This window comes from Petromyzon marinus, chromosome 8 (genome assembly GCF_048934315.1).
Source record: "Petromyzon marinus isolate PM22_M1 ecotype Great Lakes invasive population chromosome 8, UKy_Petmar_22M1.pri1.0, whole genome shotgun sequence".
Lineage (NCBI taxonomy): Eukaryota > Metazoa > Chordata > Hyperoartia > Petromyzontiformes > Petromyzontidae > Petromyzon > Petromyzon marinus.
The window spans coordinates 13,071,935-13,090,331 of NC_133674.1; the positions used below are offsets into that span (position 1 = coordinate 13,071,935).

Here is an 18,397-nt window from a genome sequence, read left to right on the forward strand (position 1 = left end):
CACACATCGAAGGGGTTTATCATATGGGGTTTATCATCTAAACGCAAATTTAGATTACTTGTGGAGGGCAAACCTGGAGGACCTGGACAAATATCCACACGACCACGGGAGGATAATTAATGGAAAGTCCAAATATACAGGCATCGTCAGTTTCGGGATCAAACTCATGGCCTTCTGCGTACCAGACAAAGGAGATAACATCTATTTGCCCCCAAAGCACAATTTGGATTAGATTTTTTTATTGTAATATATGTAATAGTTGCAATTATCATGTCTTTGTATTGCATGTAAGCACCAAGTTTCATGTGTTAAGTCATGCATCCATCATATTGTCATATATGCCTATTTTAAAACGTCTGACATGTAACATGTAGATGTTAAGTTGTCCTTAAAATAGTTTGTATTGAGTTTTCATTCCGTTTTAGTGCAGGATATTGAAGAGGGAGTGAAAACGTTCAAAAATATTTAGCATATGAATACCGTACACCAACGAGTAATATGACTGGAATTTCACAGTGCAGGAGAAGACCACTCTGAATACTTGCTACCCACTAGGCTGGGACCGATACAAGTTGCTTGAGTAAATACTGTACAGTATTACAACAAGTTTGATATCGCATTGCACATGGTACATAGATATCGATGAGCATCTTCATGTCACGTGGTATGAGGAACAAACATCATCGTATTCTTGGTTCTTTTGGTAAAGTCACGTAGAAGGGAAACAATAAAATAATAAAAATATAAAACAATAAAATTCTCACGATGTTTCGACTGCAACACAAGTAATCATCATCAGGTGTGAAAACCACAACAAGAAAATTTTAAAAAAGTAGCGGTTTTTCAAATTTTCTTGTTGTGGTTTTCACACCTGATGATGATTGCTTGTGTTGCAGTCAAAACGTCGTGATAATTTTATTGTTTAATATTTTTATTATTTTATTGTTTCCCTTCTACGTGACTTTACCGAAAGAACCAAGAATATGAATCCCTGCAGTCACGAAAGCTTTAAATCAAAATTTAAATGTTATCGTTTTAATCTAAATTGAACCTTTCCATTTGTGAATCACAATATGTAAGTTATAACATGAGATTAATACACTTTCGTCATCTAAAGGCAACCAGCCCTGAAATTGCTTACTCGCACCACTGCTGGTAGATGGGGCTCCGCTTTGGGAGGTGTTTTGGCCGAGTCTAACATGCTGACCACACCTGTGACCTACCAATTGAATGGCTGTGGTGATCCCATTTACAGTATACTGCAGGGGGACTCAATAAATGCCACGACATGAGATCGATTCGGACCAGCAGGTCTAGTGAGCTAACCATTGCACCATGGCAAGAATGTGAATGTAAAACCACACAAACCCTATTCGGCACCCATGTAGCTTTTGACATGTGCATGTGTAGGTGCAGTGTGTGTGTGTCCAGGTATCCAGTATGCAATCACCGTCCTGCAAGTGAGGTGTCCATTGTAAGCGGCAAAATGTTCAACCAAGCGGTTGTGATACACTCAAAGTGTGTGCATCACCAATATAAAATAGCATCTCTAAATACCGGACATCGATAATTATGGGTCATTGCACACATGTGTTTGCACAATATACAGTACTTATGTTACTTAATACATTCAAAGGCTATTTACAAAGTAATCTAGAAATAACTCTAGGAAGAGGCTTTATTGTTCGTGAAATCCCTGTAACTCTGATAAGATATCTTTGACCTCTGCATAACCTCTATTGCACACACACTTCTGTTACCACGTATATAGTAGTTTCATTCAATATACAGTCAAACATTTACTGCTGCAAACATGAATTATCACAAACATTGAAATGCCAAATATGTTGCAATAAATATCCCTTTTCACTCAATACACTTTTTTTCTTGGTAATTGTAGATACGTAGAACTAAATAAAATGGATTATACATTGATTCGCTCCGGTCATGTAGACCTTACTGAAATGCTTGCTCTAGAATATGAAATTGAATACCACCATTAACCTTGCTCAAAAGTGCCGCTAATGCAATGCCACAAATGTCACTGAGTGTTAGATTGCTGCACAGATCAAATTCAGCATGTGATGGGCTGGTGGCACGGGCAACACGGCCACCTATTCAGCGAGACCGGGGACTCTGCATCCCGTGCGTAAAACATTTTGATTAAATTCAGCATGTGATGGGCTGGTGGCACGGGCAACACGGCCACCTATTCAGCGAGACCGGGGACTCTGCATCCCGTGCGTAAAACATTTTGATTAAATTCAGCATGTGATGGGCTGGTGGCACGGGCAACACGGCCACCTATTCAGCGAGACCGGGGACTCTGCATCCCGTGCGTAAACATTCTGATTAAGCCGCAGCTTCACATTCGCTTTCCTTGCGGTAGGTAAACAACTCTGGGCGAACACACTGCAATAATTGTTGCATCATGCTGAAACATCTGTGTTTGTTTCCCTGGCTTCATGTATATGCAGTTGTATATATTATTATTATAACAACTTAACATGCATACACAGTGGAAAATGTTATTCTTACTTTTTTCTTTGCAAGATGACCATTATCTGTAAATGTACAGTCAAATGCAAACATTTTGTAAATCCACTGCTGGATCAGGTCCTCCCGACTCCTTGCAGGCTTTGGGTGTTATTTGACTGTACTTCATCATGCTGGTCAGTGCAGGTTTATCAAGTTGGGGAGCCTAGATATGTAATGTAAGCATAAAAGTACAGTACAACAATGCCTGTTTTCTGCCCTGCTGTCTGCTAGGCACCGCATAGCGCCTATCGCAACATGTTTGTACGAGAGTCAATCACCGAGATTTGACAAATTCAGGTGCATTGTGGGTGTTTTGGCCATAGGTATACACAGAGGACATTGATTGCAAATTCCAATTGCACTTATCAATATCACTCACCAGTCTATTAATGTGACACATTTTTGAGTGCTCATATTTTATTATTATTATAGCTTGTCAATTATAATTACATATAGAATGCTGGCCTTTATGCAAATATGATTTTAAACAGAGGTTAATTGTAGCTGTGCAATGCTCATTTGCATTTTGTGCCTGTGCCGGCAGTGATTATTTTCGTGGATTTGGATATTTCTCAAGTCAAGTCGATTTTTTTTTAGCTTCAACACGTGGCGCATTTCTCGCACAAATCTGCCACTCAAAAGCACCTTACGGTCATTTTCTACCATACACCAACCCTTGCTTCATTTTCTCTCGTGCAGATTTGGACTGTCAGTTTGCCCCTTGTAAATTCAATCTTTCGTGCCTCATTGTCACAAGCTGTGGACCGCTGTTATCTGAGATGGGGTCATGTCAGCATTGTAGTCCTATTTGAGTAGGCATGGTGCGATTCATTTGACGGGCGGTGTGAATGCGGATACAAATAGGAAACATACTCCATCAAGAACTTAGCAGGCCCTTTCTAAATAGTTCCAAACGAGCTACACCATGTGGAATGTGACAGAAATAAATCAAACATTAGCGACACCGAAATTGCAAATAGTGTTGCATGACTATGCAGAACAGTTCTGAATATTGGAGACAATTGAGCGTAGGGGGCCGTCCATAAATGACGTCACGCGATTTTGGACGATTTTTGACCCCCCCCCCCGCCTCGTCACGGCGTCACAAAAAGTCAGACCCCCCCCCCTCAAATATAACGTCACAAAGCTCTGCCCCCCCCCCCCCAAATAAAATTCTAATCGATTTAAAGCTTTCGTGACTGCAGGGATTCATATTCTTGGTTCTTTCGGTAAAGTCGTGAGAATGTAATTGTTTTATATTTTTTTATGATTTTATTGTTTCCCTTCTACGTGACTTTACCGAAAGAACCAAGAATATGTATCCTTCAAATCGCTTTAAACTATTGTCATTGTAGTGCGTATTTAATGTGGCGCTGCACTCTAATGTTGTAGGAGAAAATATTTATTAAAAATATATTTAATTAAGTAGAATGTGTTGTCTATATTTATTTAAAGTTCGTCACAAATGTCTGACCTCCCCCCCCCAGGTGCGTGACGTCATTTATGGACGGCCCCTAGGATGTAATTTTTTGCTTTAATGTCATCGCCACTTTGGCTGGAGAAACAAAGACAGACAGGTTATGGTGCAGGTCGAGCAACCTACTCGAAGTTAATGCCAGCAAATGCGAGTGATTGCATCATTCTCACCAAAATGCTTGCAAGTATAAAGCAGCACAATACCCTGGCGTGTTCACGTCCTCTAATTTTATGATATTGTTGAGCAGAGTAAGTTAAGGGATAATTTAGTGCACCTTATTAATGTGGTGCTTTCTACGTACATTCATTTATGTGATGAATTATCCCCTGTTATGTGTAAGTCATTAAAAGTGCACTGTGAACAAGTTTATCCTGCCTAAGAAAAGAGGTATGAAATACTCACAGGCATGGTTATGTATTGCTCAAAGCTGCTGTCTTGGATGGACAAACTAAGTTTCCATCTCCTTTATGAACAAAATAAAAAAAATGCATGTGAATTGAACGCATGGGAAATTATTAGACTGTTCCAACATTCAGAGCGCTTCCTTTTATCTCCGTATTATAAAATAGCAGGTTTGCTCACGGTAATTAAAATTAAGACACCTTGAACGTTGCTTCAGTTACAATTGTTTAACACACTTTGTCACAGAGACGCATGAGATTGAGATGCTGAGCAATGCTGGAAAAAAATCAACTGCTTTTATTAATCAGTGAATTACAAACTGATTGTCTAATTAAGTCGTCATTAATTCTTATTAATGAACATGTCATTAAATGATTAATTAATATAGCTCGTTTATGGGTTCTTACAAACCATTACTGAGTAATGCAGCTCAGCACTTTTTTTAATAGGATTCCAGAAAAGCCAATAGGCATTCATTCATCATGGCACCGAGTTAACTTGGCAAATTGCACTTCAACGGGACCATTTGAGGTGAGCACTGTGGGATCTGCAATGTTTTGTGATGAGATGACACAGCTATGCATTTTCACCAACCTGCACTGACCAGCGTGGTGAAGTTTGCTCAAATTGCCACCTTGGCTGACTTGCCTAAGTCATGGCTCTCAGTCTCCAGAGTCCAGAAGAATCTGTAATTCGCCGGCCATGCTCTCTCCTTGAAAGGTGAGAATGCGGGGATTGCGAAGAATCACTGGGTGTCAACAGGGAGCATTGTGGATGTAACTACAGTAGTGCTACTCTAAAGACGAGTACTCTGTCAAATAAAACCCGTCTGATTTGAGATACATAAGTAAGGACATAGTTGGAGTTAGTGAGGTGAGAACTCTACACATACTTACATTTAAACCGATCTGAATAGTAGCAACCACTTCGGTCATGGAGGGAACAGTTGAGAGTAATTTCGGACGAGTGGGTTTCATAGATTCTCTGGAATCAAACATTGAGTTGCAGGGTTCAAGAGAGAATCAGATTTGGTTATCCTCCTAAGATTAAGACTGTTGAACCACTAAAAGCTAAAGATAATACAAACATATGCCTCAACAACGAGCCATTAAGATGTTGCACTCAACCAAGTATATGAAGATATTAACTTCGGAATGAGGGAAAAACACAACATACATCATAATGGGTGACTTTAATGCGAAGGCAGACAACAGAAATGATAATGTAGCTCTTCTCGGTTCTTTCGGTAAAGTCACCACGTAGAATGAGAATAAAACAATAAAACAAAATAAGACAATACAATTCTCACGACGTTTCACCTGAAGAAGGCTACTTGTGTTGTGGCCGAAACGTCGTGAGAATTGTATTGTCTTATTTTGTTTTATTGTTTTATTCTCATTCTACGTGACTTTACCGAAAGAACCAAGAAGATTAATCCTTGCAGTCACGAAAGCTTTAAATCGATAATGTAGATGTTTAATGTGTGCATTAGGGTGAGGAGACTTATATAACAAACACCTTAAAAAAATATATAAGAAATTTATCAAATGGGCATGGATGATCTGAGATCTAGAAATTATAAATAACACATTTTAAGATGTGTCTGTTCCAGCAGATTCATGACAGGAAGTGGTCACAGGTTGGCGCAGTGCAATTAACACTTTTAACATTCCCGGAGGGAGCACTGGGCTAATTACAGACAAAAACAAGACAATCTACCTCAAAATCATCCAGTCTAGGAGGTTGGAGGCTTTAGACTAAATCTAAGCCACCAATTGAAATCTCAAGAGAAGCAAGATCGTTAAATAGATGTCACCACTATGAACAGTTAAATAATTGGTATTGTAATGAACAGTGTAGGTGGGTGGGGGGGTAAAAAAAAAAACGGTTAACAACTTATTCTTAGCTCTTTCGGTAAAGTCACGTTGAAGGGAAACAATAACCTAATAAAATATATATAAAACAATAAAAATTGTCACGACGTTTCGACTGCAACACAAACGGTCGTCATCAGGTGTGTCGGTTTGCATTAATTTATTTATTTTAAAACGGTGTATTTGGATAACAACTTATTGGATACCACAAAAAGTACACCGGTGAAATATAGCGAAAAGAAAAAATGACATTCTAAAACTTGTTAGAATCCGCAGAACTCAGTAAACCCGAAGAAAGAGAGACAATATAAATCAGAGAGACAGAACGAAAGTGGTTGAATGTGTCATGACGAACAATTGGAGAATAAAATCCGAAAAAAAGTTTTTGATTAGTCAATCACAAGTTGCAGTGCGTAGAGAGCAAGACTGAACCATAATACATTGCAGAGGTAATTAAGATAATGGAGCAATTGTCTACAGTTCTCTACTGGGTGATGATGATGATGTTACAGCTTGATTGTGTTTTTTCCAGTGGTTTTACTGTACGTTTAAAATATGGTTTTCCTCTATATACTGATCCAGTGCAGAATGAGTTAGTACACTTTATACAATAGGTAACGTCACATATTTTCAGTGCCCGTGCACTAACTAAATATAAATTCAGATTGCCCATCGATGACCCTAAAGTATAATGAAATCAATCGTGTCATTTTGATAGGTTCAAGTAATTTATTTGATGTTTCAGGCTAATGCTGCATTTAGTTTGTCGCCACGTGCGTGAAGCAGTTCTTTTACAATATTGGGGGGTACACTGGGACACGGTGAATGTAGGAAGCCGATTGTAATGCGTGGCGTTGTTTTAGGGGCTCCCTTCAACGCTATAGGTTCCCCCCAAAGATGGAAACTCTGTGGCAGGCACACACGTGGCAATGATTTTTGGTTTGAGAGTAGCCAGAGGGGCCCATGTTGATTAGACAAGCTGGCCCACGAACACTGTTTGAGGGGACACAGCTTGTGGTTTTGCCTCCTCTTCAAATGTGTTGAGGGGTAGCTGCTCCCCCTGTCCCCCTGCTCCCGCCTGTTCCTGCCTGCTCCCTTATATTCCCACACTTGCGGTTTGTGGAAGCCATACATCAACTCTGCCCCAATATCTAATACGCTCTCCCGTGCATGATCGTGCATATTTTACATTGGGGCATAAATATTGTCAAAGAATATTAATGTGTTTACAATTCAGAACTCGCTTATATTACAGTTATACATTCATGATATATATATATTTATATGCTTCCTGTTTATTGCAATGGACACCTACCAAGCGTTTGCTTGGCATGCACTTAAAAATAATAATTAAAGAATATATTTTAAACAATAAATATGTTTTTTTGGTTAATACCATATTTACATAAAAAGGCAATCAAAAACTGCCACCTTCCCTGCTATGAAACATTCTGCTTGTAGTTGTGAGCAGCGGCAAGTTCTTTCAAGTATTAAACACTTTGAGACTAGGCTCAAAAGAAAGCTGTCTCTGGTGTGGACCAATCAGTTTCAAAGACAATGCATGTATTATTATCAGAACATGTTTTTGTTTGCATGTTCACCACACGTACGTGTGGTTAATGCAGACAGGATTCCTTGCAAAAAAGGTTTATGTTTGGTGTCTTAACATCGTAACACCTGTTTTATTGCCAGAAAGGTTAAAACCAATGATTATATTTCTCAAGTATTGTTTGATCTCATCTGCACAACCGGTCACGTCAATGTTCAAACCCTAACACCACCAGCCGCCTGTAAAACGTTTCAATATCCAGACTTCCCAGCGGTTGTGGAAGAAGGCCAGGAAGATGTGATGCGTGTTTAATTGATTTTTGGAAGCACAGAGCTGTAAACAAAAACGCAGGCAACCTGTTTTGGTGCCAAAGTGCTGCCATGTAACACTTGAGCAGTATGGTTAGAGAATGCAGTCTATAATGTTACAAACGAAGGCGGCACATTTTTACATCATTGCTCATGCTGGATCTCTACTGCTGTTGCCGCTATGCACACGTGCCAAGTCCATTTCCCATACTTCCTGAGAAATCTTCAAAAAAAGAAAGTTCATAAACTGATGAACTTGAACAGAGACTCTCTTTACAAACATCTGCTCATGTCTATAAAACGAACTCTTCATTGCAACCTCCTGCCCACAAATCCTTTAATTGTTATTTATAATCATCAGCCATGCTAAATCGACTGCTGGATGAAGGACTCCCATTCGGCCACCACCTCTGTGATGATCCTGCAATGCGGCAATTCACCCAACACCTGCATACGAACTGATTTATTCGCTTCCATAGCCATGTGCCGACTGTTACGTTGGCCCTCATATATATAATTAAAACCAATTACACATCCAATGTTAACGCTCTAAATTCACTAGAAATTATCTGATTTAATTTGTAGTCTCGTGAGACAACGTTTTAGCTACTGTCTTTGTTTTTTGTTTACTGAATGCGTTTCGATTGTAATTTTATATATATACTTTACCTATTATGGTTTTCGGAAAGAATTCAGGTTTTGTTATTCTTTCATGGAAAAATATATTCATCACTGCAAAAAAAAAAACCTGTATTTGTCCAAATGTTTACTCCTTTGGAAATCATATAATTACCTCATTATTGGAAGTCTACTGCTTCTGCCAGTAGCCAAATAACAGTTATGTTGGCAGGCTTAAAACTTCAAACAAATGAACTTCAAACGCTCTCGATTTTTTTTATTGCTAAATAAAATCCAAAACAAAGGTCCCCTGTCTTTATGGAATGGCACCTACTATGCGTTTGAGAGAAAAAATTTAATGCAAGATGATCCATTTATAGATACTTCACTAAATAATGGTAATACAATATTTAAAAACCAACGTTTCATTTCAAAGCTTCTTCGTGTCTACCACCACGTCCAGTACACTTATTAAATATTTTAACATTCTCCCCGGTAATATACGGGGCCCATCGCTTTCACAAAATGCAATCATCTATTGATAAAAAAGTTAGAGAGTCATTCAAATTCAGAGGGGTGTCTATAAATAGATCACCCTGTTTTATTTCACCAGGTGAGAACTCAAGAGACCGGAATGAGTCAAATTCTCGAGACAGAGACCGGGGATCACCAAAATAACAAAAATCCACGGACGTCAACACAAGTGCAGCAATGCAACACATCAATTAGAGCGAAAACAAAAAAATGACGTTCGAGCCAAAAGTTGCGCGGAGGTTGTTGAAATGCCTGGGGAGCAAGTGTTATTTTCCAAATGCTTATGCCTCAAAAGTACATAAAATGGCTATTAGGACAGTGAGATTTTGAAATGTACCTATTTTCAATGAGAAAACGTGGTGTGCATTTGTGTCATTCCTTCACGTAAAGTCCTGGTCACGAAAGCAAAGTTTGCGGGGAATAATAATACCCACTTTCTATACTTTTGAGGCATTGCGCAATTAGAAAATAATAACGCTTACTAACCCAGGGACAAAAAATCGTGTCCGAGGCTCAGCATTACAACGGCCGCACGTGCTCGCCTGTCGCCCTTTGCAGCCGCTGGCAGACGCGACGGCGTCCGAGGGCCAGCTGGTGGTGCTGGAGTGTCGCGTCAAGGGCTCGCCCGCACCCAAGATTACGTGGTACCGAGAGGACACCGCTGTGGACGATTCTCCCGACTTCCGTCTCCTGCAGAAAAGTGAGTGTGCCGCCTCTCTCGCCGGCAGTCCGGCATGGAGGTCATTAAAGCCCCCCCCCCCCCCACACGAACTGTTGCCAATCCGCACGTGGTGCCTGGTCAGCACTTTGAGTTGAACAGTTTCCCTGCATGGGAGGCCGTGTACATTATAAATGATGACGATGGCCAAAGTCGTTATCCGTTGAAGAGATTTGTTTTGCTCATGTTTGGGGAAACTTTGTCCGCTCCAAAGTATGTTAATTGACCACATACCAGGTGGGGATATTTTATACTCTTTGGTTCGTCTTCACCTGAAGACGGTTGCTTGTGTTGCGATCGAAACGTCGTGAGCTATTTTTTTCTACCTACGTGACTTTACCGAAAGAACCAAAGAGTATGGATTCATGCAGTCACGAAAGCTTAAAAAAAAATGGGGACATTTTAGTCCAGTCACAATTTCAGGAAACACACAGACCACTCTACCCTCTTCTATCTGTTTAACATAAATTGTACACACACTGTGAAGTTTTGAAAGACCTGGTTTTGCATAATATATATCCAGCTCGTCACGAGAAATAGTAAGGTAAATACATTTCTCCGTCTGATAAACTACAGTGTCTTTTTTAAGCAGCGCATTCCCAACAAACGTTTGACCACCACTTGCACACTAATGCAAGAAAGATTACTGATTTTTCTTTGTGTTTGGTTTGTTTAGAAAATAAATATGTAAAAAAACACCAGCATGTGAAGAATGGCTGTAGACATCCTTCATAGACCCCCCCCTCCCCACACACAATTTATTGCACAGTTGCATATAATTTTTCATATTCATGAATTATGCCGAAATTGGCGAGCTGAAACACATTCTAATGCATTCTGTAACCAACACAAATGTGTTTTCCTTCAGTCTGGCAAAAAAAAAAAACGTGTTCGTTGCAAAGTGGGCTCAACTGAGTGAGTCGTTTAATAGTATTGGCTTTCGATGACAAGCCTGTAGCTGGTGGTTGTCGAGCTGCTTGAGGCCTTGCAGGCCTAAATCTGCCCAAACTTGCACATGAACATATGAGCTGGCATAGAAATTACGAATGCTTGCCAGGCCACCTTGGTACATACTGTGTACCCTTCGGCACTGTGTTCCAGCCAACGCCATGAGTGCTCTTCTGTAGACTTGCTGGCCTGTCATCCAGTTTCATGGGCTATTTAATTTTAAGTCATCAAAATTTCCAGCGATGCGTGAGAAGGCCATGACTGAGGTGCATTAGTTCCTCTGCCACCCTCTTCACATTGCACTCTGTTTTGGATAATGTCCTCTTTTTATTTTTTGTTATTTTATTCTTTCTTAGTATAATGGTTATACTAGTAACCAGTAGCGGGCTTTGCTTTACTATTAAACTACAGGGAAGGTACATGACTTCGTTTACTGATGATGGAGACCAAATTGTGGAAGTGTTTAATATGAGCTTTAAAGCAGTCGAGAGCTTTAGGCTAACTCTGCCCTATTGGTAAATAAAACTTTCCGGCTGCAATTGTTGGCGGCCGAAATACCGTAGAGAAATTTGTGATTTTATTTTTGTACTTGAAAGCATAGACTCGATTATATTTGGGCCAAATGTCGGATTTCTAGCGGTGTGAGCAAAAATGTGCAGGACTGCACCTGTACCTTCAACTTTTTTCCACCACGATGCATCGTAGTGGTAACAAGCCACCATTGCCATGCTTCTCAATGTCGTGTCCACAGCTCGATGAGTCGCGCAAGTTGTGATGGGAACGCGGCAGCCGCACTTACCAGAGTGTAACGAGCCACAATTGACACTCTGAAACATCTTCCTTGGAGACCATCTGGACGATGGGTCATAAAAGCATAGTGACGGCACGTTCCTGGCGTTCGTAGCATTGCTTTCCCATGGCAGGATTAATTGTGAAAGGTCAAGAGGACACGGATTGATTAAAACCTGTCGACGTTGCACGAGTGGAGTCTCTCAAAGGAAAGAACGTCTTTTGTCAACCATGAAGCCTATATATTGTGATGATTAGCTCTTCATTAATTAATTGATCAACTGATAATGTAATTTATGCAGTCTATATGCCTACATGTGTTTATAAGTTTTGCGTGTGACTATGCATGTATAGATAAATCGATAATATAGGGGTTTTTTTGGGGGGTTAGATCGCATAAATATAAATGTGTCGTTAAACCCGCCACCACCCGACACAGCCAACTAGTAAGGGTTGTCACGTAAACAGAACGTGCCAATTCGTCACTAGTACAGCATATCGGTGTGTTGGGGAGCAAATCCACAACATTTACAATCTGAGTACGACGTTTTGCCAGTAATTACAACTAGCTTCATCAGGCGTCAGCCAGATTTGTGGATAAATCCTCCTGTTTCGTTCCTTAAGTCGAGGGATAGGTGTGATGACGTCAGGTGTGAGCCCTACTTATGAGATAAATCATGGATTTTACATAGTCTTAGTCTTCTTGCATGTGGTCCTCATGAAACTGCAGACGTGTACGTCACTCACAAGTCCCAGAACACGTTCGTGCTCCTCAGCATTAAGCTGCTGCTATGGCAAATACAATTCCTTGCAAACAATACACAGTGCCCCAAAGTTCACGATCACACCTATCGGCACAGAATTTAGTGTGGGGCGGGGGGTGGGGAATGTGTGAGCAGGACATTGGGTGTGCATAACTGTAGATGCACAACGTGTGCCGCGTTAAAACCCCCACTGTAACCATTGTTTGATCATTGTGTTGCATTCTTCTGTCTTGACTCCAGGTTCAGTTGGGCAGGCTCTGCTACAATAGTTCACTCGGAAGGCCTTTGCATGCTCAGACAAATTCCTCCTCTTGCCAACAAACTCAGGCTGAATGGCATCAATATCAGAACACCACGGAAGCAATGCAATACAACAATTATAAATGCATGCTGGGATATCAGAACAAAGTGCAGATGATGTAGCCACATGTCACAATGTAACCTTTTAAATACATTCATGGCACCGTATGCTGTGGAGAATTTGCTGCTGATTGACGTAAGCAAGAAAACATGTTGCCAATTAACATGGAGTTACTGGGGATATTTAACATGGCTGAGGACTACACCACAAACACATCTGTACTTTGTTCTGTTTGAGAATGCATGTTAAGTGGGACATCTGCATATTCTTCTTAGAATACCACCAGATACCGTCACGCTTTGCTCTCACCTTACCCACCCACCAATGAGAAAGGCCATTGAGTGTCGGGTTAGTTGATGTGGGGAGTCGCGGTGCTTTTATTCTTTGTTGAACGCTGCGACTTAACCCACAGAACTGTGTCCCCTCGGAGAGAGAGCACTGGCTCGGATCGGCTGGACTGAACCCCGTAAACCTTGAACGTTGAAGCCTTTAAGTGAATGCCCTCGTCCAGCTTGCGTTTAAAGGGAAAGTAAAATTGAATTACGTGGAGCTCAGTGCTACTGATTGGGTAACAGAATGGACCGCTGTGATTTCCTTAGGCTCGGCAAACACCTCGACAGCTTCAATTTCCAACAAGAAACAATGCCGTGAGGTGGTACATTCACGTCGATTGAAAGGACACACATTCAAAATGTTGTATGTGAAATTGAGTGCCTTTGCATTGCTGTTCAATGGTGTGTAGCTTCAATTGTAAAGGCAACACACTAAACTTCATACTCACAATAAAGTAGGTAACAACTACAGCGAAGAGAGCTCTAAATTAAATCAACGCTAAGAATTGATTTAATTTAGGGCTCAATCTGCACCATAGATGTAGGCAGAGTGAGCGAGCCACAAGCATGGACGGCACAAGGCTGTAGACTATGAACAACAGTCACACGAGACATGTGTAGAAGAGCACATTATCTTGTAGCACTTTGCACCACGTGAGTTTTTCCAGCTCTGCGCAGGATTTGTAGTCAAAACAAACATTCGCTTGGTGGGATTTAAACTCTTGACCTCTTGTTTGCAGGGCAATTGATCCACTCACCTAAACTATAGCACGAGAGTGTGACAAAGTGCCGCATACCTTGTTTAAGCGAAAGCGGCTTTAATTCACGTGGCGTTTCCATCTTAGCCTGACCCAATGCTCGACTGAAGTGTGTAGAGGTTTCTTACAATCGCTCCTCTCATGTACAGCGCTACAGCCATTCCCTGGTGGTAAGCAGTGCTGCTACACCACATTGCCCTGCAGTGTTCATGCAGACCAGGGCACGGTTTGAACCCTGATGACAGTTTTACTTGAGTCATTCACTTTGCTCACTCGAGTAGATAAAACAGTCGTCGTCGGTTGTCACTTGCTTCCTGTGTTTGTTGACACGCTTTTTAGTTCGTGGTGTTATTTTAGAGCAGAGTTCCAAAGATGGGAATAATGTTGAATGTTAACATTTGTGCATCGCTATGAAAAAAATATATATTTTTGACTTTTTGGGCCAAAAAAATCATAAAAGCATTGAGGGTGTACAGGGACTTGGTGGGAGATGAGTTGGGATAATGAGGCAATTATGGTGGGGATGTCCAGACAGTCTCTGATTTTTTAAAAGTTTTAAGGAATCAGCCATTCTCCTGCTGCATTATGAGCGTGCGATATACCATTTAGCGAAGACATGCAGTCAATCACGTGCAATTATGTTCAATTAGTGGAGTATTTAAAAGCACTGCAAGTCATTGGCATGAACAGACGTGACAGCACATAACCAGACTTATATCACGAGCTTGTTTTGTTGATGATGATGAAAAAAAATTGCAATTAAACATTTTAAGTGCTTATATTTGCATTCCAGTGTGATAAAAACAAATAAATACCTCTTAGTCTTGTTTGGGCAATGCTCAACGTAAATAAAATGCAAGTTTAAATGTATTAATAAATATAAATGGCCTGACTGTAAGCTTGTTCATAAGCATCACTTTGGAAAGGCCTTCCACAGATGAACATGATCTACTTTCAGTCTGAATATGCTGCTACAAAGTATTTTTAGGCCTCGAATCCCAGAGGCAAATGTGGGGCTATGCCTGCAGACACAAACATGACTGTCAAAACTATTACAATATATTGTTCCTCCTTTGTGAATGTCCAACATGTACCAAAGTAATTGCCAAAAGTATATAGATTTTAAAATATTGTTTCAAATATTGATACTGTGTACTTTAAGGCAATAACCCGAATAGACTACGTAGAAAGTGCCATTTCATAACCAACCAGCCAACGGTCACACTTATATTAATGAACCTACATGAGAAATCTCACAAAGCCCTCGATGGTTAGTAGCTACTGGATCACATCATAGCTGGAGGAATGCTGTCACAGTGTCATGGTTACTGGAATTGCAAACCTGAGGTCGTCGGTCCGATCTGCTGACATGGCAGTTGAAACAATGGTGAAAGTTTCCCTCCACATCTGTCAAGTTTAGTTGTTTACGTTGTTTAGTTGCATTTGCATGAGTGACCACGCTGCAACATATGTGGTTTTGTTGTTCAGCAGGTCACGTGTGGTGGGGTAAAGTGGCAGTACTCCCACAGTCTTCCAAAGATGTACGTGGAAGAGGAACCCAAATGCCCTGTAGAGGGACTCTCTACAGCGTCTTCGAACAGAGGCCATTTTTGTTAATTATCATAGCTGGGCAACTCTAGCCACACTAAATACATGCCAAGTCATGCAATCGATGTTGGCTTCAGTGGCGGTCTCCAATATTTGCATGCACGAGTGATACTCCCACTTGCACATGGCTTCATGCGACAGCTACATCAACAGGCATTGAAGTTTTAGTGCCCCCGCGGGGAAAGAAAGCACTGAATATGAGAGTGAAGAAAGGTCCCGGTGTTAGGTGGCAATGCCCTCAAGATGTTTATGTGGCGTCACAAAAGAGCGATAATGATCCCTAATCGTCGTGACCGAATTGTCACGTGCTTCCTAAATGCGCAGCTGTGCAATATTTTTTTTGTTTAGCATTGTCGGGAGAGCAATGGCCCAGAAAACAACTATTGTGGCACAATGACAAACGTTGTGGGGTTAGGTATTGATATGACCTGAAACATGATGTTGATTATGATGTCATTTTACTCATAATAGAAGTGTCCATTATATGGGCACACTTATATCAACGGTATTGCTGACATACCCGTATAAACTACGGTTGATTACTGTATTTCACATATTTAGTTCCAGCAGCAATGTTATTTATTTGAATATGATCTATGAGCGCTCGTTTTGCGTATTCCTCTGCGCATACAACTTCTGTAACCGAGTGGCATCTATTGCCGCCTTGGATTTTTCTTTTTAAAGAGCATTCAACTTTAGTAGAACACGTTGCCAAACTGTTGCTTTTACATCCTGCCATACGAAAAGAAGATGGAGACTGCGTGGCATGTTTTCAACGTTTATTTAGAAAGTCTAATTTTAAAATATATATACGGTTTTCACACTAGAATGTGCGAACGAAAGATTGACCTGCGACGATTTCATTTGCCTTCTGACGCTCGTATGCGGGGGCGGGGGACTTAAAGGCCTAATCACATTGCAAAGGCGTGCGGGCAAATCGATGCCACGTGCTCTATTTATATTGTAATGTTCTGGGACTGTATTCACGACTACTATACAGTACTGTATTACTTTTGTCCAGGTGCCAAGTTATATTTTTACAAGGGGTTATTATTTAATAATATACTACCTTTATGGTGGGTATAAAATGCCCCCCCCCCCACCGTCGCCTCTTTGATATTATAATCATAACAAAAGTTAAACTAGTCACCCACGTGAATGTAAGTCCATATAGAGCGTGGAAGCCACCACCGCTTAAGAAATTAAGTGTTGTGTGAGTCAAAGGGACAGCCATCCGCACTGTGATCACTTCCAGAGGCAATTTCACGCTACATTGAATACAAATGCCACACGCTGGTGGAGAGAGAGAGAGAGGGGGGGGACTTCTACAGCTTCCTTTTACGGCGCGATGTTCAAAATGACTCTGTGAAGTAAACGCGTCCAAATGTGCACACGCCAAAGTGCTTGAGCCGCTCGCCTTTCCCCGAGGTGGAGATGACTACACCATTAGCAGGAGGCCATCGAGTTGCATTTAATGTTGTTATGCTCCTGCGCTTAACCCCATTGTCATCATCATCATCGTCGCCATTGTCATCATCGTCACCACCAACCAACCACCATTATCGCAATCTATCGCTGAGCTAAGTTCTTCAAATCGAATGGCCATGTGCCGCTGCAGTCTACAGTGAGGGAAAAAAAATATTTGATCCCCTGCTGATTTTGTACGTTTGCCCACTGACAAAGAAATGATCAGTCTATAATTTTAACGGTAGGTTTATTTGAACAGTGAGAGACAGAATAACACAAAAATCCAGAAAAACTCATGTCAAAAATGTTATAAATTGATTTGCATTTTAATGAGGGAAATAAATATTTGACCCCTCTGCAATACATGACTTAGTACTTGGTGGCAAACCCCTTGTTGGCAATCACAGAGGTCAGACGTTTCTTATAGTTGGCCACCAGGTTTGCACACATCTTAGGAGGGATTTTGTCCCACTCCTCTTTGCAGATCTTCTCCAAGTCATTAAGGTTTCAAGGCTGACGTTTGGCAACTCGAACCTTCAGCTCCCTCCACAGATTTTCTATGGGATTAAGGTTTGGAGACTGGCTAGGCCACTCCAGGACCTTAATGTGCTTCTTCTTGAGCCACTCCTTTGTTTCCTTGGCCGTGTGTTTTGGGTCATTGTCATGCTGGAATACCCATCCACGACCCATTTTCAATGCCCCCCTGGCAGAGGGAAGGAGGTTCTCATCCAAGATTTGACGGTACATGGCCCCGTCCATCGTCCCTTTGATGCGGTGAAGTTGTCCTGTCCCCTTAGCAGAAAAACACCCCCAAAGCATAATGTTTCCACCTCCATGTTTGACGGTGGGGATGGTGTTCTTGGGATCATAGGCAGCATTCCTCCTCTTCCAAACACGGCGAGTTGAGTTGATGCCAAAGAGCTCCATTTTGGTCTCATCTGACCACAACACTTTCACCCAGTTGTCCTCTGAATCATTCAGATGGTCATTGGCAAACTTCAGACGGGCATGTATATGTGCTTTCTTGAGCAGGGGGACCTTGCGGGTGCTGCAGGATTTCAGTCCTTCACGGCGTAGTGTGTTACCAATTGTTTTCTTGGTGACTATGGTCCCAGCTGCCTTGAGATCATTGACAAGATCCTCCCGTGTAGTTCTGGGCTGATTCCTCACCGTTCTCATGATCATTGCAACTCCATGAGGTGAGATCTTGCATGGAGCCCCAGGCCGAGGGAGATTGACAGTTCTTTTGTGTTTCTTCCATTTGCGAATAATCGCGCCAACTGTTGTCACCTTCTCACCAAGCTGCTTAGCAATGGTCTTGTAGCCCATTCCAGCCTTGTGTAGGTCCACAA

At 41.3% G+C, this 18,397-nt stretch overlaps 1 protein-coding gene across 2 annotated transcripts in view; it reads left to right on the plus strand.

Moving 5' to 3' along the window:
• The window catches only part of LOC116940239 (palladin-like), a 138,747-nt gene that overhangs the window by 42,253 nt on the left and 78,097 nt on the right, over positions 1-18,397 (plus strand). For both annotated transcript variants that reach the window (XM_032949734.2, XM_032949735.2), the window contains exon 7: positions 9,859-10,000. In XM_032949734.2, coding sequence (XP_032805625.2) covers positions 9,859-10,000 — 142 coding nt within the window. The remainder of the gene's footprint in view (positions 1-9,858; positions 10,001-18,397) is intronic.